This window comes from Seriola aureovittata, chromosome 16 (assembly GCF_021018895.1).
Source record: "Seriola aureovittata isolate HTS-2021-v1 ecotype China chromosome 16, ASM2101889v1, whole genome shotgun sequence".
Classification (NCBI taxonomy): domain Eukaryota; kingdom Metazoa; phylum Chordata; class Actinopteri; order Carangiformes; family Carangidae; genus Seriola; species Seriola aureovittata.
The window spans coordinates 14,327,096-14,349,275 of record NC_079379.1 but is presented as its reverse complement, the minus strand read 5'-3'; the positions used below and the strand labels follow the sequence as shown (position 1 = coordinate 14,349,275).

Genomic DNA, 22,180 nt, shown 5'->3' with positions numbered 1-22,180 from the left:
CCTAGTTGCTGCAGCCTACTCTGTATCTGTCACCACGTTTGCTATATACATATACTATATATATATATATATATACATTGCAAAAATACAGAGAGATTTACCTGGCACTGATAGGCTTAATCAGCATTGTCTGATCTCATTTGGCAAGGGCTTGAATGTAACAGACAAAGCCAAGCTAGCTGTTTTCCCATTTCCAGTCTTTCCAAAATGTCGAACTAAATCTTTAATAATGCATGTTACTACATTGCAGATCCTCATATGACTCCATATAGTGTATCCATACATGAGAGGTCACTGAATGTTCTGATGAGTATGAAAATTATCTTTACAATCTCAGCACTGAACCTAGATAAACTCTTCAATAAACAAACAAACTGCACCTCAGTAATAGACAGAACTGTCCACCACCTTCATCACAACACCAAATGAGGAAATAGACTAAATATTCTATGAAAATAGTGTTGGTTCCTCCAGTAGAGTCCAGAGACTTGGAGAATCTGAAATGGAGAACTGAGGCTTTTCTGGAGGCCCAACAACTTGGTGCACTTTATGTTTTCTACATATCTGTGCAGTTTGTACTTGTCAATAAAGCTTGTTTGAATTCAAATAGACCCAGATAAGACAGACTCCTCAGCCAGGCATGCTAAGGTGCAGGCCAGGATTTAGCTGGCGCCTAGACTCTTCCTGGACCTGTATACCTGTTCAATGGCTGCCAGGTACGTCAGAAAGGGAGGATGATGGGGAGAGAGAGAGGCTAAACCAGGAAGACAGAGAAATAGAGAGGGGGTGGGGGTAGAGGGAGTGGGAGGGCGAAGGCGTTTGGGTGCGGTAAGATGCCTTGAGCACATTCCTCTGAGCAACCGCGCCCTGCGTTTCAGCGTCTGTATACCTGTTAGTGTTTGTTATCAGAACTTGTTCATGTAAGCAGACTTACTCTGTCAGCACTCATAATTCTGTCACAGGATGGTATTTCACACCCAAAACATTCAGGGTTTTTTTTCTTTTTTTTTATTGTGCTGTGATATTCCACTAGTGACTCTCACAGTTGTATGCAAACATTCAACTCTCATTTCATATCTCTGTCACGCTGAGAGTTACACATTTTCATGATAGGAAGTAAGAGTACACAGGCATAGAAAGACCTCAGAAATGCGGCTGTGAAAGTGTGTGTGTGTGTCTAACAACTCAGTATGAAATGGGTGCTCAGGCAGACATTCAAACAGGAGGCACACCCTCAGGAGCAGGACTGAACACACAGTCATAAGTGTGTATGTTGCTATCAGAGGGCCATGAAACAAGGTGTGTTCTGTCTGATAGACACGTTTGAGGACAAAGGACGGCCCAAGGAAAGCTCACACTCACACACTACTGTGTACTTAAACCTGTATTACACCTTGTGTCCAGGTTATGATTGCTGGCATATTTGCATGGAAGTGAATGACACAGAGAAAGATGTGAAGAATGAAAAAGAGAAGTTGTTATAAGTAGCCTAAATGAAGACAACAAGAAAGAGAGTGGAACACAAAAAGGACTGGAGACTGGAGTTGGCATCTTCATATTACAAAATCAATGTGTTGGAATTAACTCAGTCAAGCAGAAAATGTATTAACATATTAAATAACCATTAATATTTTGGCAAAAGGTGTTATTTGTTGTTAATGACAAATGAAGTATCGTCAATTAAGTATCACCTACAAATAATGGCTTATACACATGCATGGGGATATCCCAGACAAACAGTGACCCCGTATCTACCTCTCCTGCACTAGCCTGCATCGCCATTAGCAATGTGCTTCCCAAATCCAGCCCATGTTCAGAGAGGAGGAACCGAGCGGCGCAGCCTGGAGCAGGGAGGCTGGCTTTACAGAGGATTCACATACAGCAGAAATGGGAACCACTGGAGTCTGCTGACTCAGCACAAGGGTTCTGCCTTGGAGAAAAGCAACAGGTGACTCATTTACACAACGTTTCAGAGAGGAACATGATCTCCAAGGAAACCAACTTGGTTTATGCAACTTTTGATAAACACGAGCCACTGTAGGCACAAATGATGTTAATGGGGTAATGGGAAATGGTGAGATGTAGGATAATGTAAGTAAGTAAGAAAGTAAGCAAGTAAGTAAGTAAGTTAGTAAGAGTAGAGAAGTGTCAAAAATTCAGCAAACTGACTCAGTTACATTGCAATACATATCTAAAGTTAACTAAATTAGCTAATTTTAGCTACCATAATCTAGTGGTCACACCAGACCAATTACAACTGTAGCAGCAACACTTCTGAGTCTGCTGAATTGAGAAATAGTGCGTTTTATTCATTGTGTAATTAAGTGAAAGTGAAAGACTGTGTTATTTCTTCTTTCATAAATTATGAAGTGCAGCTTTAAACTCGTGACACTGCTTATCTTCCAGTAACTCAAGACTCAAGTGGACTTTCTTATCAACCAATCCATACACAAATGCAAAGTAGTGACATTTTGTTTCTCAGGGAACACTGAGAGATTTAACATTTAAACAGTGTAAACACAACAGGGGCTTGGTGCAAAAAGATAATGTTAAGTCGCCAAGACAAAACAAAACAAGTGCAAAACACAGTGCACAGAAAAGACCAAACCAGTGCAAAGAGAAGATAAAACTGGTTCAGAAATAACACAAAACCAGTGCAAAGACAAAACAAAAAAGTGCAAGGACAAAACAGAACACTAGTCAGTGCAAGCAGGATGACATGAACTGACTTATTTGAAGAAAGCTGGAACAAACTGACACATCCAAGAGAAAGAGTTTTGTGTAAAAGTTTGGAGAAACTTCCTCCTTTGTTCCACAAAGACCAGATAAAACACCAATTAGCAGCCATGACACAAAAGCCAGCACTTTTGAAATATGCCACTGGGAGTGAACTTCCAATGGGTTTATGTTCCCAGTGATCAACGGGTTTGGGAGGAGTCTCACCGGTGGGAAAGCCCTGCCCAACAGGAGTCGCCCCGCTTCTTCCTCATTCACCGCGGTCCTCTGTGCCATAGTGGCGGCGGCTCCGGAGGTTCACATACCGCCGAGTGAAGCGCTCAGCCCGGGCCTGGAGTAGGAGCTGCCTCGTTTCGCCTGTGTTCGCTCGGCTGGCAGTGGAGGCTGCGCACCGGGGGTTTGGGTGGAGTTCGTACCCGGTCCGAGGAATGTGACGCACGGACGGAAGGAGACGCACATCGGCGGTTTCACCGGAGAAAGCGATACCTGTTGGGGGAAAAAAACAAACAAGCAACAACAAGACGAGACGAGACAAGTTCTGCAGCAGAGTTAGGAGGTACGAAGTGGAAACAAAGACCAACTGTGGAAATGCAACTTGGGACGAAGAGATGTTCAGAGATAATAGCCTATTACTATCCATTCTTTGCTAATGAATCCCACCCTCTTTTATTCTATTCTAGCTGTGTCCTGCTTTATTCTATTCTGCGTATTTTCCCTCCCTGACTTATTCTAACAACCACTAATGTGCACTCATGTGCTTTTCTATTCCACTCTATTGTTTCCTGTCTTGTTTTATTCAGTGATAACTTTATCCTGCTGTATAATATTCTACTGTACTACTATATTGTTTCCTGTTTTATCATCCTCCACGAGTTTTATAATGATGTCTGCTCTATTCTTTTCAATTTATTGCTCCATTAATGTCAATGGAATAAAAAAAAAAAAGTGAAATGTAGGTTACTCTCCTCATTAGCCGCTTGCAGTTTATACAGGATGAAGTCATCCAGGTAGCTGCTGTGCATTGCAAAACCTGAACAGTATTGTTATTACAGTCTGAGTACACAGTTCAGGGCTCGGCGTTGGCTGGCTCTAACTATCTGTGCTGCTCTCTTTCCAGTCCTTTGAAGACATTTGAGAAAGAGAAAAAAACACTACTTGGAAAAATAACAAGGTTTCAGACTGTGTGGAGCTTTGTCTTGTCCTGCAGGGAGCCATGGGTGTTAAATGGTGCTTCAAAAGGCAGGGACACTTTTACAAGCCTGGTCAATGGCTTGGTTGCACAATGACATGTATGTCATTGTTATTAGGCAAACTTGAGATCCCTCTAATTTGAGGATAATTGGTGAGATACTACACATTCCTTGCCTTCTAAATCATACAGTTTGTCTGTTGAACAAGGAAAGCACCCACCACATGTCCTCTCCTATAGATGTTGGTCTCCTATAGGCTCTGATAATATCTTTATGTTTGCAGCTTTGATTCAAACAAGCAATGTATTGATTTAAACTTACAGGCTTTCCCTCAATTCAGTGAGTGAGTCACTCCGCTGGAATAGTTCAGCATGTGGTTATAATTTGAGGGAAAAAGTCTGTGGTGCCAGCTTTTTCTGTGGTGCGTCAGTGCAATGCGTGCCCCTTATTATAGATTCCATCTTGTCACACCAGCCATATGGCGAAGGCTTCATCCCATTCATTAGTCTGTTTGCATTGTATATGTCATAAGGGGTCAGTTTCTGTTCGTAAAGGTGGGGTCATTCATGTGTGAGCACTATTGTGCTTTGAGAGGGAGAGGAAGCAATGTAGAGACATTTTCATGCTTTACTGTTGTGTTTTTCACTCAAGACGACCGCAGACATTAAGGCATTTGGAACACATGACGAGGACCTCATTGGACCTGTTTTTCTCGCAGTGCTGCTGTGTTAAACACAGCTAGAGAAAGGGGAGGGTTTATGCTGGTGTGTGTACATGTAGTATACATTCACCTGACCTTGAGCTGTCTTTTGTGCGGCATTCAGTGGCCTTGCTGAGGTGTGATGATGTACAGAGAGACAAGATGTCCTCTGTGTTTGCTCTTATCTACGCTTGCGTGTGTTAATCAGACTAAAGGTGGCCCTGAAAGGTTCTGACAGGAGCATCAGGAGATGACTGGTTCATCCGTTCAAAACCTGTTTTCAGGTATTTTGTTCTCGCTCCATTCACCATTCACAAATCATTATCACACAAAATGAATCGACTGAAGAGGTATGTCAGATCAATCAGTGTTTGTTTAGGGAGGTGTGTTCAGATGTGTGTGTGTGTGTGTGTGTGTGTGTGTGTTCAGATGTGTGTGTGTGTGTGTGTGTGTGAGAGAGAGTGAGAGAGAGACAAAGAGAAACAGAAAGAGTGAAGAAAATGCTTTTTGGAGTTTGTGCTTGATAGTTTGTGTCTCGTCTGACTTTATTCTCTTAATTCAGACAGTGAGACATTAAAATGTTCTCTCCTTCAGCTCTTCTCTTGCTGGTTCTCTCCTTATTCTCGTTTCAGTGTTGCTGCAGGAATGCTGAGAATGAGCCATTTACACGCTTAGTGAGCAAACATTGGGCCCATCTGAATATTGGGTTTATCAGCCTGGAGTAGCTGCAGTTGGTTGCCGCCTGCCTGTCCTGTGGTGGTTTAGTCTTTCAAAGTGGCTTTGTTTATGGTGCGTTTAGAGCAGGCTCGTCCCTGTGCGGGCGGCAGAACGTTTTAAGGATGAACAGAGAGAGAAAGATCATTGTCATGTGTCACTTTCTACAGCTTGATGTTTACAGCGGTTTCTATAACAACAAACAAAGCAGCAGTTTTTGTTTGCATATGCTACCAGTCAGTCAGGTGAGGTGGGGAAAGTCTGTCATGCCTCTTACATTGTGCTATTCCTCTGCTGCTTCATTCTGCTCAGACTCAGAGGTCAGGAGGGTGAATAGTGCAACTATGCTCTTGGGTCACCCACTTAGCTCATATTCACCTCAGGGTTGATTTGCACTGATCGCTGTCTTCTTCTAAGGTTTTTCGTAACCGAAAAACTGTAACAGCATGACTAACTATTTCATAATTTGATAGGCACTCGCAGTGTTTTTTGGCTGCTGTTGAGGTTTACGCTTTATGACGAGCACAGACAGGTGCACATCTTTCACTTTATGACTGTTAAGTGCTCAGGTATGCACTTCACTGCTGCATCAGCAAATTTACTTGCATATAGATCTTGCCTCAGGCTGCTAGATCTCTATAAAATAAGGAACAAAATGGATCAAAGTACTTGCGATTCTTCCACATTAGAAACTTGCTGTGAGTAAGATTTATTCTATGCAACCAGCATTTATTCCATGCAACCAGTATGTGCGCCCAGTATGCCTCCCTGCCCACGGCAAAACTGTGGAAGGGGAACAGAACACCGCAAAGGCCTAATTTCTATGGCTAGAAATGAGAAAGGAAACAGGATGTCAGCCATTTTGCCAACAGATGAATCACCACAGAGACACGTGGTGGAAGTTATCCCCAGGCTAGGCCAGGCCAGGCTACCCTGTGACTCACCAGGCCTCTGACTAAACTGGGTTTTCACAGTAATTGCAGGTTAGGACTTGGACACTTTTGTTATCACCATCGATCACCAAAGTGTGTGGAAGTTTACAGAAAACACATCACACGCACTTTTTTTAAGTGGGTACACCTTGCAAAACACCTACTCACCCTCCCATTCCATCCCCAGGTTACACACACATACACCCTGATCATGTACTCAGACTGTCGGTCAACCAGTTCCTAAGACATTTCCATGGTGATGCATCCACACAGTCAAAAACACATCCTGTTTTGACAACATGCTACAATGTGCAGAAGAGATTTACCAAAAGTTAAACAGCTAACCGTATGAATCAATACCTCCAGTTTTAATAACTCAGGTCTTGATAACCCATCAGAGGACCCATCCAGCATGCAGCTGTCAGGACCACATTAAATATCCATGAGGGGGGTGTCCGGGTTGGTTCAGTTTATGGTGCTTAACACAAAACTATGTTGTGGGTTGGAATTGAGCCTTGGCCCTTTCTACATGTTGCATTCTTTCTTCTTCCTTTATCTAATGCCAAACAAAATATTAGAAGGCATCAGATGGCACTGATGAACTAATTCCTCTTTTGAAAGCAGATATACCACAAAATAGTTAACAAATGCCAAATATTTTTTGCCTAAACATACACTTAACACAGTGGATTGAACCAGCTATTGTTATTAGATCTGAGGCAAAAGCCAAGTTCCAGTTTCTCATTGTGAAGGTTTGCTGCTTTTATGTTTCTTGAAATGTTGGTTGGACAAAACAAGCTACTAGGAGACAATGCCTCAGGCCCCCCTTGGGAAATTGATGGGCATTTTTCACTATTTTAACATATATAAACCAAACAATTACACTTGTTACTTGTTACAACGTCCCCTCTTGTTGTGTTTTATGTTCATAAAGTTTCTGCTTGTGTGGGATAGTTGTCCTTGCTTTCCCCCTGCCATCTGCCTTTCATTCGCATTTTCTGACTGTGGCTCTCTGTGTCTCTTTTGGGCTGGGAGTAGAGATGGTCGGTGTAGCATCTCATCATCGTGTGTGCAGGATTGGAGAAGTTGTCCCTAAGCCCTACAGGTCTTCGGCGCTCTCTCTTTCTCATGCAAACGATCACACATTCACAAATTGTTATGTGACAATGTTCCTTTCACTATGTTGAATTAAGTCAGTTCAAGTCATGACATAACTAATACCACACTCATTGTGCCCTCCTGAAAAAATTTGCTCGCTATGACTGGCACAGATTTTTCAGGATGAGGTCTGAGTAGCAACTTGAAGCATGACGCACCAGCATGACAAGTTTGCTTAGCAGAGATATGAGAGAACCTGTCCATACACCTCTTCATGCCTTTCCCACCTCTCCCTTACACGTCCCTTTTCTCTCACTTGACTTTCTCCTTTCTCCCCCCCCACTGTGCTTTCTCTATCCTGTTGTTTTTCTTTGTTCTTACCTTTGTGAACAGTTTGCTCACAAGCCCGATTGAATTTCAGTTAATCACTGGTTCTACCACAAGCAGGATATTTCATTGATGAATACAGCTCTAATGTTACATCAAACAGGCCATTAAGCTAAGTGTGTGATGCCATAAATGAGAACTAAGTCAAGTTAACTGTTAATCACAGTTTAACTTTAAGAATATTTACATTGAACTAAATGACAAATAAAGCATGATATGATGCCCCAGATGATGCATTATACAATGAGTATTGAAAAAGTTTAGATATATTTTCTTATTAAGTTGGAAATTATTTATTTGTATTGCCCTTTATTTTTTAACAAGTTAGTTTTAGTTTAATGAAAGTGCCAGATGTATTTTCTATTTGTAGAATATTAATGACAACAATAACTAATAGAATACATGAAACACAACTCAATAATTATTGATTCGAAACTCTCCATCTGTCTCTGTCAGGTAATCTGCCTGCTTTTGCACCCTGACACAGAGCTTTCTTCCCTCTCATCACCCTAGGGAATATTTAGTTTAAATATGACTATTGTATATCATGGAAGGAGCAGTGGTGTGTTGTCTGCAGTATATGCAACTACAACAGCACTGTGACTTGAACACATGAAAATATTTGATTGTTTTGTATACTTGGAAGATATTCTTTTAGCTCTGAGATTCTTAGAAACCTACAATATGCTGTTTGCGTAAGCCTCCAAAACAGGCTGTACAGACGTGCAGAAGGGTTAATTTCTCTGTGCACTGACCTTTTTCTTTCTTTCTGACATTTCTGCACAGGTTCAAATTCCTCCTCCCTCACCTCTCTTCACCCTTGAGCCCTAGCCTTTGATCCCATTCTTCTCTTCAACCATGGCGCACAGATCTCAGAGTTCATCGATCGGTGATAACCCCCTTGACCCAAACTACCTGCCCCCACACTACCGTGAGGAGTACCGTCTAGCTATTGATGCTCTGATAGAAAACGACATACAGGTAACACTTCAATTTTGAAATTGTTTGTTTTGGGTGTAAAATACTTCAAAATTACATGTACAGTACATAGATTTTATGATGTAATGAATTACTCAACTGTCTCACCAGGGCTACTATGAGTTCCTCCAGATGGCAGATGTGGTCGGTTTCCTGGCACAGCCAGAAATTGAACTCATCAAATCCACAATCCAGGTACCCAATCGAACCTCCGGTGTGCCAGAGCTGACGTACCAGGAGGGAGGTTATGAGGCTGATGGCTCCTCCGACACCTACTGGCCGGTGCAGTCCGACCTGGCTGCCCCAGGGCTGGACCTTGGCTGGCCGCTGCCACAGCACAGCTTCGTTGGGCCCACAGAGGTCACTACTCTGGTTAATCCCTCCGACCCAGACATGCCTAGCATCAAGGAGCAAGCTAGGAGACTTATCAAGAATGCACGTCAAGTGAGTAAGAGGGAGGGATATGAAACAGAAAGATGTTAAACTTGCAGATCTGGTTTGCTTTCAGAGGTATTTCTGAGAAAAAATTTAAACGTGAAAATGAGATCAAAGCATTCCATGTTTATACATGTACATTTATTCATTGTGTACAAATACAAATATGCTGCGTTTTAGTGTTTAGATGTGTACATTGTCATGTCTGATTTACACTCCATATAGTAAATGAACTCACTATTTCTTATTTATGAGTATCCTCTTTCTGTCTTATCAGTATGTACTGTAAGTGTTATCTCTTAAAAAAAAAAAGAAGAAGAAAAAAAGAGTTGAGATAAAAGGCTGCCAGTATGTGGCTTATGCTATCTCATTATTAGTTTAATATTACTTTTTATCTGCCACTCTCAGATTTGCTACCACTCCCTTTCAGATGAATGTCGAACTGGTTGGCCTTTGGCTAAATCAAAAATAAAATTAACACACAGCCTACATGCCAAATGTCAAGAGCAGTCAAACCTGTTGGTGTAGTGGTTCATGTTGCTATCTGTCCTCCATTTCTGTCTGTGTGTTTGGAGAGTATGTCTGTGTCTTTTAAAATTTATGAGTGTGTCTATTTCATGAATTAAGTTAAGTGTTTCAACATGCACACGGAGGACACAAAGGCTCTAAAAGACAGGAGTCATTAATCTTACTATGCCATGGTTGTTACGTAAATTTATTTTACGTAATTCACCCACGCTGTACTGCTGATAAACTGGGTGTAGTTAAATACATGTGTTGTCTCAGTCTTATTTTGTTGAGAGGCGATATTCATTCAAATGCAATAAACTGAGGGATAATGACTTAACGTCTCTTCACCTGTGTGAAGAAAGGTTAACTTCATTGCAGTGTGGAGCAGTGTTAATGATGTTACTGAACAAATAGTCCTATTCAATGTTCACGATTTCATGACAAACCTTTATGCAATTCCATCAAAGGTGTCATACACTTGTACATAGTGTATTTATTATTTAGCCCTTTTTAAGATGATAATGCTTTATCTTCTTCTGCTGATTAACACAATGAACAGCTGCCACTGCCAAAGTTCCTTCAAATTATGTAAATGTTCAGGGTTGCAATTTTAAATCACCAATTTTTTAACCAACAGACTTTAGACTACAAAATAACTTCAAAGCCAGACTACCAAAGACCACATTAACAAACAAACCTTGACTAGTTTTCTCGTTTGCTCTTCTGCTCCAGGTTATTGCTGTGGTGATGGATATGTTCACAGATGTTGACATTTTTGCTGACCTCTTGGATGCAGCAACACGCCACGTCCCTGTTTACATTCTACTCGATGAACACGAAGCCCATCACTTTGTGTCTATGGTCATCAACTGCAAAGTCAACTTGGACTTAATTCCTGTGAGTTTGGCTTTTCATTACAAATTTTCTCAAAAGATTGGGCTAACACCTGGCTATTATTTATTATTGTATTTATTCCTTTATATCACATCATTTTCACGAAGGCTTATATATGTATCCATAACATGGTTGAATTTTTGGTTTTACAGATGATGCGTGTCAGGACTGTGGCAGGAATACCCTATTATTCCCGGACGGGAAAGTCATTCAAGGGACAGGTGAAAGATCGTTTCCTACTCTCTGACTGCAGGGCTGTACTCAGTGGGAACTATAGGTTAGTCATTTAATTATATTAATTATGAGTCAGTTTATTTAATTCCCAAGACTCCTATGCCATTCATTCTCTAAATTTCTTACAGTTTCATGTGGTCCTACGAGAAGATCCACCGCTGCATCGCCCACCTCTTCCTTGGGGAGCTGGTTGCCACCTTTGATGAAGAGTTTCGCATTCTCTTTGCTCAGTCAGAGCCTCTAGTCGTTGACCCCTCAGATGGAGCACTTGCTATCTCTGACACCAGCAGCACCAGCAGTTATGTAAGCCAGTTTGGGTTGAAGAGGACCCAGTCTTTGCGTAACCCCATAGGATACCGCAGGCAACCTGATATTCCCTCTGCCTTCCCCTATGGAGACTCTGATCGTAACCTTGCACTTCCTTTCCGGAGGAATGACCCATATCGTCACACCATTGAACCTGGGGCAGGAATTACAATTGGAAAATTTTCCCAGCAACAGTTTCGTCTGCAGCAATCCTTCCTGGAGCAGGGAAGATCCATAGTATCCAGGCAGATGGAGATCAGTGGCAGTGCGTTCAAGAGGCACAGCTATGCAGAGGGAACCCAGGAAAACTACACATCATCAAGGCAATACATGAAGCACAGAGTCATGAATAATCTGGAAGAGACAGACTTCCAAAGGTAGTTAACCTTTTAATACCTATAACTGTTTGGAGTCTTAATTAAATCAGGCATCACATCTTGTGTGAGTCTTTGCACATAATTATTCAATTATAACGAAACAAATAAGAACCATTGTGTTTTCTTTACAGGGAGCAGATCCAAAGTAGCCATTTCTACAGTGAAGGGCCTGGGCCAGGTTCTGGCCATGGACACTATGACAGACTTCGAGGTCATCCTCCACACCTCTCCATTGACCAGTATTCAGACTCAAGCTTTCGCTCAGATCTGGAGCCTCCTCCTGGTCGAGATTACCTTTCATCTGAGGATTTGATAGGACCTGAGGGGCACCAGGCACCTCCATTACCTGGAAGATATGGAGGAGGATCCTCCCATAAGAGGCCAACCATAGGTCAGGCGTATGCCTGCCAGAGCTCACCCACACAGCCCCATCCACCAGAGAAGAAACAGTTTCTCAAACAATCTGATCAAGAGTATGATCAAGATGCAAGTGTTAAGCAAGGCCTGAGGAGTTGGAGAATCAACTCCTATCTTAGCACATATGAGGACGGTGGAGAAGAAGGTCTGACGCAGCCTATGGGGCCTGATGCATTTGAAGATCCTCCACCATCTCAGCAGCTTACAGCGGCTGAAACTTCAGCTACTCGCTTTGGAAAACCTAATGTTCCCCCAAAGCCCAGACCAGATTTCACAAGACCACGCTTTGGAAAGCCCAAATTGCCTGAGAGCAGCAATAAAGACTCTAAGGATCTGCTGTCCTCAGGCAGTGGCTTGAAGTCATTTTTACTGGACAAAAAAGAGGGGGAAGTGGAGAAGGAATGGGAGAGAGAACTAGAGAGGGGCACAGCAAAGGAGACGGATGTGGAGGTGAAAGAGGGTCCAGATTACTTCCTGTCAAAACATGAATCATTCCGTAGTCGCATTAACCCACTTCTTCAACGTAGCTCTCGTCTACGTTCCTCACTTATATTCTCATCTTCCAAGGCAGAGATGCACAGTGGCAGTGTGGGATTAAAAGCAGCCACAGAGGAAGATGAGGAGTTAGACACATTGCGCACTTCCTCGATTGTGTCCCAGATCCTAGAAAAGAGGAGGTCATTGACTCGTGAGCCTTTTGAGTGGAGAAAGAAGACTGAGGACAAAGATAAGGAGAAAGAAAAGGACAAGGAGAAAGACAAAGAAGAAAAAGAGAAGGAGAAAGAGCGTCAGCAAAAGGAAAAGGAGATGGGATTGAAAGATGACATTAAAGTAAAGGTTGAATCTCAGAAAACTAACACAGAGGTAAAGACAACAACTGTTGAAACATGTGAAGGCACAACATCATCATCTCTGAACATGAATGACCCAGCCAGTCGACTGCAGTATTTCAAAGATCTTGCTGCCAAGCGAAAAGCCTCAAAAATGGACATAGAGTCATCGTTAAAAATCCCAGAGCCTGCTGAAAAAAAACCAGACCTCTCTGATAAACCTCTCAAAACTACAACAAATCCAATGAACTCAACTGTTTCTGTCGGTTTAGCAGAACCTGAACCAAAGAAGACAGACATCTCTGCAAAACTGGCAGAGCTGACTCGCAGACCTTCATTTAGTTCCTCAAAACCACCAATAAACTATGCCAAGCCTTCTGTGAGTAACCTGAAACCTTCAGAGACATCTCAACCTCATAAAGAGGAGAATACCTCAGAGGGTCTAAAGAAGGATATATTCAAGTCTCTAAAGCCTATTCCTTCACCTAAGCTCTTCAAGAGGGATCAGCTTAAGATCAAAGGGCTGAATCCTCGTCGCATCTCCTGTGATGACGAAATTCTGACCACAGATGCTACAGATGCAGAGAAGAGTGAACTGAAAAAGAGCCGCTCTCACAGTTCTTCAACTCTGCCACGTGATGAAACTAAGGCAGGACAGAAAATGATGGGATCTAATACATCCATCAACACACTCGGTGAGGGAAAGGGTGAGGGTAAGGCACTCGACTTCTTAAAGAAGCAGACTCAGAAGCTAAAGGGAATCCTTGGGCCTAAGGATAAAGAAAAGAAATCTTCTGGAGATGATAAGGGCATGAGCATGGTCAAAGAGATCACTGAAGATTCAAGCAAAAAGCAGAGTTCATCAGCTAAAGATACCAGCGCTAGCACTACCGACCAAACTACAGCCAATCATAAGTCAGCGACCGGGATGTCAGGCCCGTCCCGATACCAGCCCCCGGGCAGCTCTGTTTTGTTCAGTAGCAACCTACGAGATGACACCAAAGTCATTCTGGAGCAGATCTCGGCCAACAGCCAGAAAAACCGACTGGAGAGGGATGAAACAGGGGGAGACAGTGACACCGGGGAGAAGGGGCTTGAGAGACAGAACTCCATAAAAAAGAATCGATTTCTGCGACCGCAGGGCAACATCCAGGAGCGTGAGGGATTGCTGAAGAGGATAGAGAGCATGAGGAAGGAGAAGAAGGTCTACAGCCGCTTTGAGGTACTCTCTCAATGCATGGATGATGTTTGCAGCGTAGATGGATAGTGTAGAAAGACATATAACAAATAACAAAAGTACTACATGTACTAGTTAGATTCCAGGTTTAGATTAAGTCATGTTAGAAAAAAGGCAGCTTTTCAAAATTCAAAGACCAAATTCAGTTTGGTCTGACTTAATGAATTACAGCAGTATACACTTGTGTGTGTAGTATACAGTCCAATTAAAATAGTAAAACGTGAGAATTATCTCTGCAACTATCTGAGCCATATAAATAATCAGATGTGTATTTTTAAAAGTTTTTAATGATAATTTTTATATATGGCCGACAAAATTATAGATTAGATAATTTTGTTTGTATAATTGAAAATAATTTGTCCAAATAACAGCAGACTAATATTTAACCTAAGGTCTCCTTATAAGCTGTGAAAATGCTTTGGTGCCTTATACATTAGAAGTCTAGTCAAACTACAGTATGTCATTGTTATAATTATTACCATTTTAAATAGAATTTGATTTTACCTTGCTTGTATATCGGTTAGTGTCATTGAGCTAAGCAGAATACTGTATTAGGACTGTCCCCTGAGGCCTGAAGAATAATGTCGTATCAAGGAGGAAGAGGGAAAGGACAGACAAAAATGGGTGGGAGTTTATACTCTGTTGCATTCACTGTTATCCCTGTTGTTCTGTTAACAGATGGGGAATAGCCTGGGTTAACGAAAGACGGAGGAGCGGCCTTTTAAATGGAAACTATTTATGCAAGATGATCAAAAAGACCCATTGTCCACATGTGCCAGCGACACTCTCCAAGTACCTCTGGGTACTGCAACACTGCAGCCTTTCCTGGATTTTCACATTGAGTAATAAAACTTGAAAAGACTATATATATAATTATATATATATATAAATGCAAACTAACAAACTTAAGTCATTGAGTTTGGAATGTGCCCATTTGCCAAGACCTGCTACTACTTTTTCCTTATATGGTGAGAGAGAGAAGAGTGACTCTACTTGCATACTGGCTGCATTGGCTGATGTTTCACCAACCAGAAAAAGGGAGGGCAGTTTACCTATAACTGAGCTTGTATGAACGACTGAGCTTGTATGAACGTGACTGAGGGAGTTAGAAGATAAGAGAAAGACAGTACATGTTACACCTAGGGGAAAGAAAATAAGATACACGCCAGTCAAAAAAACATGGCAGTAAATGACTGCACATGTCTAGTACCAGTGTTGTCTGTTTCTGCAAGTGAGTGGGTAACTAGGACTTGTTTAAAGTTAAACACAAGACAGTGTCCTTGGGGATTCACTCTGTGCCAATTGCCCACTGGGGGCATTACCAAAGCTAGAGGGACTATAATTAACCCAGCCCAGAAAGCAAAGATGAGGATATGAAGATAAAGAGAATGAGTGTTGATGACAGGTGAAAATTTAAGGGCAAGTCTGTGAAATTATAGGAAGAGATACAAAATAGAATCAGCAGATGAAAGAAATGTGTTTCCTAATGTGTAATTCTAATGTTAAGGCAGCACCAGTAGAGTTTTGATTAAAATTAGAGCCTCTAGTGAACTTTACCCTCTCAAAGGAGTGTTAAGGCGTGGATCCACTTCTCAGGGTTGACAATGTCAAGTAACCATTCAAAGAGGGGGACTAAAAGCTTGCATGTTCAGAGGAGTGGAGTTAAAAACAATTATGTGTACAACTGTTTGTCTTATGCAATGTTGACCTGAATCCCTGTAAAAAAAAAAGAAAAAGAAAAAAAAAGGACAATTTTTACGTGACTAAAAATTGTGCCCCCGTTTCTCTCTCCTTCCTGGACTTTTGAATTAGTCATCACCTCGTAAGGAAAGGAATAGTAAAACGATAGGTACATTTTGCATACTGGAGCAGGGCCATGCCTCCTTACATAAGGCATTTAACTTCTGAGAACTACGCCCTGCACAGGACTTCTAACTCCTTTGTTAGCCTGTAAATACCATGGAACCAAAGATTTTATTATATGATAGAGTTCCCAGGCTGCTTGACAGCTCAACTGAACATCAAACCATTTAATGTTTAGTGTTTTTTCGTACAGTACATCAAAAGAACACTTCAGGGGTTACACTGTTTTCTATACAAGGTTATATGTATATATTTATGTAAAAAAAGGTCTTGTTGACAATATAAGTAACAAATTTGATTATGATCACCCTCACTGTGCTATCAACGTGCCTTATCTCCATTTTTATAAGTATGTGGTATTGGCTGTAAAAAGTAATTGGCATTAATTAAGGGGGAATCAGTTCCACAGGGTACATGTCTTATTTTTAAAAACCTAAAATAGTATTACATTGTATTTGAACTACTGCAACGAGTGTTTTATTAAATCTCTTAAAACCGAAGTTGAATGTGGCTGTGTGCACATGTATGCTGTAGGTCTGTATATTTCCTGAATGGCTCTTCATTTATAGGTTCTCTAAGATTAAAATAATAAAATCCTTTTAATAGCAATGTCACAACATAGAAACTATTTTTTTTTTTTTTTTAAATATATGAACACCTTTCAATCAATCAATCATCAATACACAATATTACTACTACTACTACTACTATCATCTACATATCTCAAAAACAGCATTCACTGGTCACAGAATGTAAAATATTTCAGGTTTCATAAACACATCAAATTTGCAGATATTCCAACATTAAACTGGATCACAAAAACAAGCCCATGCCTCACAGAACAGTTAATAGTATCAAAGCAGTAAATAGTAGATAATAATAGCCAAGGACACTGGAATAAATAGAGTTTTGTCCGCAAATATTTTTACTTGTATCTCACTGGTACAAATCAACAAGTTGTGACTAAAATTCTGGTTATTTTCATTTAATTTTGAGGTCAACTCAAGTAGTTTTTTTACTGTATGGGTTTGGCAGGATTCTACAACCCTTGGGCCAATGAAACACAGAAGCTGATGTTTGGGAAATTTGTGGTTTTCACCTGACAAAATAGATGAGTGTTCAAAGTGCCTCTATCTGGTAGTAAAACAAGGAAGTTTACCTCTGATTCTCTAAAACCACTGAACATGTAGTTTTACTGCTCCTGAGTCTCTGCAGCTTTTTTTTCCAACTGCTTCTGTTTCCTCACGTCTTGTAGCTCCTCATCAAGACAGCACAGCTGAGCCAACTTCAGCTGTTCTACAAGAATCACAGAACAAGACTATGTCAAAGGGGTTGGAAATGGAAAACACTGTTCCTGCATGTAGAAAAGGAAACATTTGACTGTGGGTACTTACCAGCTGATAGCAGCTGACATTTTGTATTCTCAGCTCTCTCTATTTCATCCGGGAGCCTTTCTGGAGTCTAAATAACAATTTAGAGGACTTCAGTAATTAACAATACTAACAACAAGTCAACTTTTCATCATTCTATTTTGAAGATCTGGGGAAAATATATAAAGAGGGAAAAAAGCACCACTGATTTTAATATTAAATAAACAAACTTACAAACATGGAGTGCAGATTCTTATGCTGCTCTATCAGCTGATGAAGTTGGTTTTCAAACTTCATCCTGAAAAAAAAAAGGTAATTAATATGGCTGTTTGATGAGGTGTTTTTTTAAATACAATAAATCATTAATTGATACCGCTGCTTCCGCTGTTTAAGCTTGAATTCCTGAATTTCACATCTGTACTGTTCCAGCAGTTCCTCACTTTGCTCGTTCTGCTTTAGCTGCCTGCAAAACATACACAATTCATCATCCAGTGCAATATATAAATAATTTAAAAATATAACACTTCCCATAGAACCATTAATTCACCTAGCCTTTCGTATGCATAGGCCATAGTAGACTTGGCACAGGTATTGCATGCTGTACAAGAATGTGCTTGCAAGTGACATGCTTGGATATGAGGATCAGATTAAATATGACAATTAAAGTAAGCAATAAAACAAATGTAAAAGCTTAAAACTTGGGGAAACAATGAGCTAGAGAAGTATCAAACTTTTAAATGAATGAACTGTGTCTATTCCGTCACCAACAAATCTATGGCTGATGTCCAGGATGCTAAAGATGTGATGCAATCATTAACCTTCATAGTGTAACAGCAAAGTCCTTACAGGCTCTCATATAATGTCTCAGGTAACAGTAACTGGAAATTCAATAGATAGATAGATGGATACTTTATTTATCCCCTAGGGGAAATGCATGTGTCCATTAGCTCATTGATAATAATAATAATAATAATAATAATAGCAGTTGATAATAATTAAACAATAATAATTAGATGAGTCCACTTCCTTTGGCTGAGGTGTTGTATAGCCTGACGGCAGTGGGAACAAAGGATCTCCTGAACATCTCATAAACAGTAAGACACACAGGTACATATCTTAATTTTAGTATCTTAAATCCATCTTGGTGGAGGTGACTATGCCACTAATTACTAGTTACTATATGCCACTGAATATGAAAGGTCCACAATTTCTGATTATTTTAAAAGTTTTGACATTATATGAGTATCTAAATAGGAAATCAGGCAAGAGATTAAAAAAGGTTGTAATATATATAAATATATATAAAACTGGCACAGCCAATAACAGGACTGAAACAAAAAGTAATTCAAAATCTCATGATATATAAAATGATCATACTATATCTAAGAATACAGGTAAGGTTTAACACAGACAATATATCAAAGAAAAAAAAAATTCCAGGATGCTGCAATGATACTTACTGCCATCTAGTGTTACACATCATAAACACACAATTGAGGTTTACAACATGAGGGGGGAAAGATTACAGGTCATGTTCAGACTTCAGCAAAACACTGAACTACACTCCTCATAGCTGAAGACATTCAATAATCATATTTATATGGTTGAGGTGGTGCTCACCTGGCAGAGTCTTGCTCAGACTCCTCACAGTGGATCTGCTGGTTCATACACAGCTCTGAAGAAAACATCAGTAATAAATATGCTCATCAGGTTATTCATATTTATTGTCTCTGTATTAAGATGACAAACTTTTTCCAGACATAGTTGACCAAAACCTTATTTGTACATGGCATCAAAACAAACAAAATCTTCATACTTAATTAATATACATGTACAATTGTTTGTTCCCAAGTACCTTCTTTTTCTTTATGGATTTCCTCCAGTCGGTAAGCTTCAGTTTGTACTGTAAAACATTGACAAAATGCCTTGTAATAATATTTAATAATAAAATAAACATATATGGTACATAACACATGGCGCACGCTATAAATGGTTGCCTAAAGTAACTGTCTACTTTAGCAGGGGTTTGACAACATCTCATCAATCTCATCATGTTGAAGAAAGATTAATGATTTTGTGACTTACAAGTTTCCAGCTCTTTCTGCAAAGAGTCACTGACAGATTTGATGTCTTTAAGTTCTTCTTCTAGGGCTTTTTTACCTTGAATAAAACAAAGTGCAACTTAAACATGATAATTGTTATGCCTGTTGTATTGTGACTTTAAAACTATCTCAAGTAGTCATTTAATATTCTGTGAAACATCATATGACAAGGCACTGATTAAGATTGCTACCCACATTTCCATGTTGTATTTGGGTTAATTACCTGATGTCAGAGATAAGAAAGTATGTTTTCATAGTACTTTGAGAAACTGTTTATAATACGAATTCATTTATTATTTATTTCAACAGCGAAGATCAGAATGGGTCTTGTAGGGTGTTGCTGTTCCCTACAAGACGGAGATATTAATCATATCTCATACATCTCCATTCATCATGATCTGATACTCCTTGTAGGAGTAACAGGTAAGGATGTACCTCACTGACGATAACATTCAAACGCTTCAAGTTACACTTATGATCTGTAGGTACAGCTGTCTCACTCACGGTTTTAACTTCCGTATTGGTGCTTAAACTTTTACGTATTACATGTAGTTAATTGTGTTTTGCTTAGATTCGGATCACCATTAGGTTAATTTATAAAGGTTTTGGCTATATATGCTACTCTTTCTGTTAAACCTAAAGGAAAATGCGTGTTCATTAGCATATCGGCAGCACAACCAGCCTTCCTATTGGTGCACATTACAAAAGCTTTCAGTCAAACTATGTGCTCCGTGTTGAGGTCTTTTCATAACGTACGGGCAGTTTAGCTTTTAAGGATGTCCGACACGCGGTTCACATGGTGGTTTTTTTTTACTACTTTTGATGTAATTAAAGAAAAAGTCAGCGCAACTTACTAGCGGAAGTGGAAGTGTAGCTTCACAAAGACTAACTAACGTGTCAAGATAAATATCTCACATTCCGATCTGGCTGAGCTACGAGCTGAAATGCATGCTTGAACATAATATGCGATATATCATTAGAGCTGGGGGATTCATACTGATCAGATGAACATTTTCTCAATACTACAACTACATAATGCACTAACCGTCCATGTATCCAAGCACCACACCACAACTACGACACAAGTGCAATTCAACACGAAGAAGGAAGTACGTGACAAAGACATCTCAGGGTTCATTGGCACTCTTGGGGATACGATATAAATACAAAACCAAGTAAACAAGCTTTTTAGCTAATCTTAAAAAGAGATATTTATAATAGTAACATAACAGTTATTACCCTATAATGGGCAATCTTTTACATTAAATCCCAGATCCACGACTTTCGAAATTAAATAGTAAAACTGTTGCTAAATACCATTAACCCTTGTTGTATATGAAGCCCCACTGCCATTTTTAAAAACCTTTTTTTCCTAATAAATATAAAGCGAATATGGCGGACTTAAGAAAGTTTGGCTTGATTTAATTAATTTATCAATCTAAATGTTAAATGGAAGAAAAACTGAAAAACTGAAAAAATAAATCGAGTGCCACGATAGATCTTTCAACTTAAGTGTGTGGATGAACAAAACTCCTCTCCTGTTTGTCCGAAACATTTAATATCTGATTTTCTAGCAATTTAAAACGTAGCTAATGAGTCCATGTCAGTTGTAACTACCTTGTTGGAGCCTACTTAGTTTGCTCATCAGCTGTTCAACTTTTGGCTCCGGTGTTTCTCCACCTGAGGGAGCAGGGCATGAAAACATATCAGCCTTATTTTGAACGTGTTAAAGATTGGTTTCATGTGAACTTTGTGCAACTTTGACTAGTTTACCTCCTTTCAGTGGTGTAACATTAACCATGTCCTCAAGGTTGAATCCTGTTATGGAGACAGAAAGAGATGTCAGATGAGCGGCAACTTGCGTTTCTACCATGTCGGCAAATGGTATCACGCTAAGACATAATGTAACTTATCTTCAGGATGCTCTTTTTAGCCACATGGTCAAAAGTTGGGTGGGTTAAAGAAAATGTACGAGCTGTCTGTACAACTCAGGTTTTCACACCAGTGCTAACGTTAGCCAAACGGAAATGAGATGCAGCTAACGCTACCTTAGTTTTAAGCTAACAATGTCACGTTTACCGTTTAGTCCAAAGAAATGGCTTCCAAAATTAAATGACTACAGAACTTAAACTTAATAAACGGTAATATTTTAGTCACTATTTTCCTTGCGGCTATCTACTCTGCATTATTTTCACCACTGTTTTATCATTACTTGGCCATAGCAGGCAATGTTATGCTGTTTGGTGCTACCGTTTATAGTTATCTAAAAGATTTCTTGTCGCATTAAGTATTCTTAAATAGGCGTTAGTTAGCCAATATATTGACTTCTAGTTCAACTTTAATTTATGACATCTAACCTGTCAACTTGCTCATACTTATCCAGCCAGAGGAGTATTTTCCTGACCCGTCCGTAAGACTGCTAAGCACTTTTTCGCTGTGACTCCTGATTAAACGGACATGCGCACGAGGGCGAAACGTTTGGCGCCATAGACTTAAAAAGTTCACAGAATTTATGGAATTGGAAACTCAATTTACAGCACATGCAATGTTGGCTTTGCTTTGATAATATTTTTAAGCGCCATTAAATCTTATGAGTCAAAATTTGTTCTGATGTGTACAAAGGCACAATTTACAAGTCTTAAACCTGACCAGTACTGGATTTGTGATTTTTTTCTATCAATATTTAAGAGTAAATACAAACAACACAATTGCTGATATCTATTATTTGTAACACAAACATAAAACAAGCCAATAAATTGGTCAGGCTCTAGTAATTACAATCAAAAATAGAACGGTTTTTGTTTTGTTTTAACTGAAAACTGTAGTCAGAGGGGCTTGGGATGTATCTGATGTGCAATTTTCCTGTTGAC

General features: G+C 39.9%; 2 protein-coding genes and 1 non-coding gene across 3 annotated transcripts; 1 reads left to right on the top strand and 2 right to left on the bottom strand.

The window, feature by feature from the left end:
* The first annotated feature begins 2,946 nt into the window (after positions 1-2,946).
* Positions 2,947-16,338, top strand: fam83hb (family with sequence similarity 83 member Hb). Its single transcript, XM_056400138.1, has 8 exons — positions 2,947-3,292; positions 8,544-8,738; positions 8,847-9,179; positions 10,413-10,577; positions 10,727-10,851; positions 10,937-11,491; positions 11,623-13,960; positions 14,654-16,338. Exons 2-8 carry the CDS (start codon positions 8,616-8,618, stop codon positions 14,672-14,674), a joined length of 3,660 nt encoding a protein of 1,219 aa, XP_056256113.1. The 5' UTR covers positions 2,947-3,292; positions 8,544-8,615; the 3' UTR covers positions 14,675-16,338.
* si:ch211-199g17.9 (uncharacterized protein LOC108180085 homolog) lies at positions 15,956-22,163 on the bottom strand. Its single transcript, XM_056400143.1, has 10 exons — positions 21,668-22,163; positions 21,084-21,128; positions 20,928-20,990; positions 19,294-19,368; positions 19,064-19,111; positions 18,829-18,883; positions 17,582-17,671; positions 17,443-17,506; positions 17,233-17,299; positions 15,956-17,134 (listed from the first exon to the last, which is right to left on the bottom strand). Exons 1-10 carry the CDS (start codon positions 21,681-21,683, stop codon positions 17,031-17,033), a joined length of 627 nt encoding a protein of 208 aa, XP_056256118.1. The 5' UTR covers positions 21,684-22,163; the 3' UTR covers positions 15,956-17,030.
* LOC130184425 (U8 small nucleolar RNA) lies at positions 19,625-19,756 on the bottom strand. The gene has a single exon (XR_008829992.1). It is a non-coding gene; the product is annotated as a U8 small nucleolar RNA (small nucleolar RNA).
* Positions 22,164-22,180: the final 17 nt, after the last annotated feature.

Excerpts from the sequence above, each read along its gene's own strand:
- si:ch211-199g17.9 (XM_056400143.1), bottom strand. Across the intron at positions 20,991-21,083 it reads TGTTACACCACTGAAAGGAG|GTGGAGAAACACCGGAGCCA; the intron begins GTAAACTAGTCA and ends CTGCTCCCTCAG. Across the intron at positions 17,135-17,232 it reads ATGTCAGCTGCTATCAGCTG|AACAGCTGAAGTTGGCTCAG; the intron begins GTAAGTACCCAC and ends TGATTCTTGTAG.
- fam83hb (XM_056400138.1), top strand. The coding sequence starts at position 8,616 with ATGGCGCACAGATCTCAGAGTTCATCGATCGGTGATAACCCCCTTGAC. Across the intron at positions 9,180-10,412 it reads TTATCAAGAATGCACGTCAA|GTTATTGCTGTGGTGATGGA; the intron begins GTGAGTAAGAGG and ends CTTCTGCTCCAG. Across the intron at positions 10,852-10,936 it reads GTACTCAGTGGGAACTATAG|TTTCATGTGGTCCTACGAGA; the intron begins GTTAGTCATTTA and ends AATTTCTTACAG.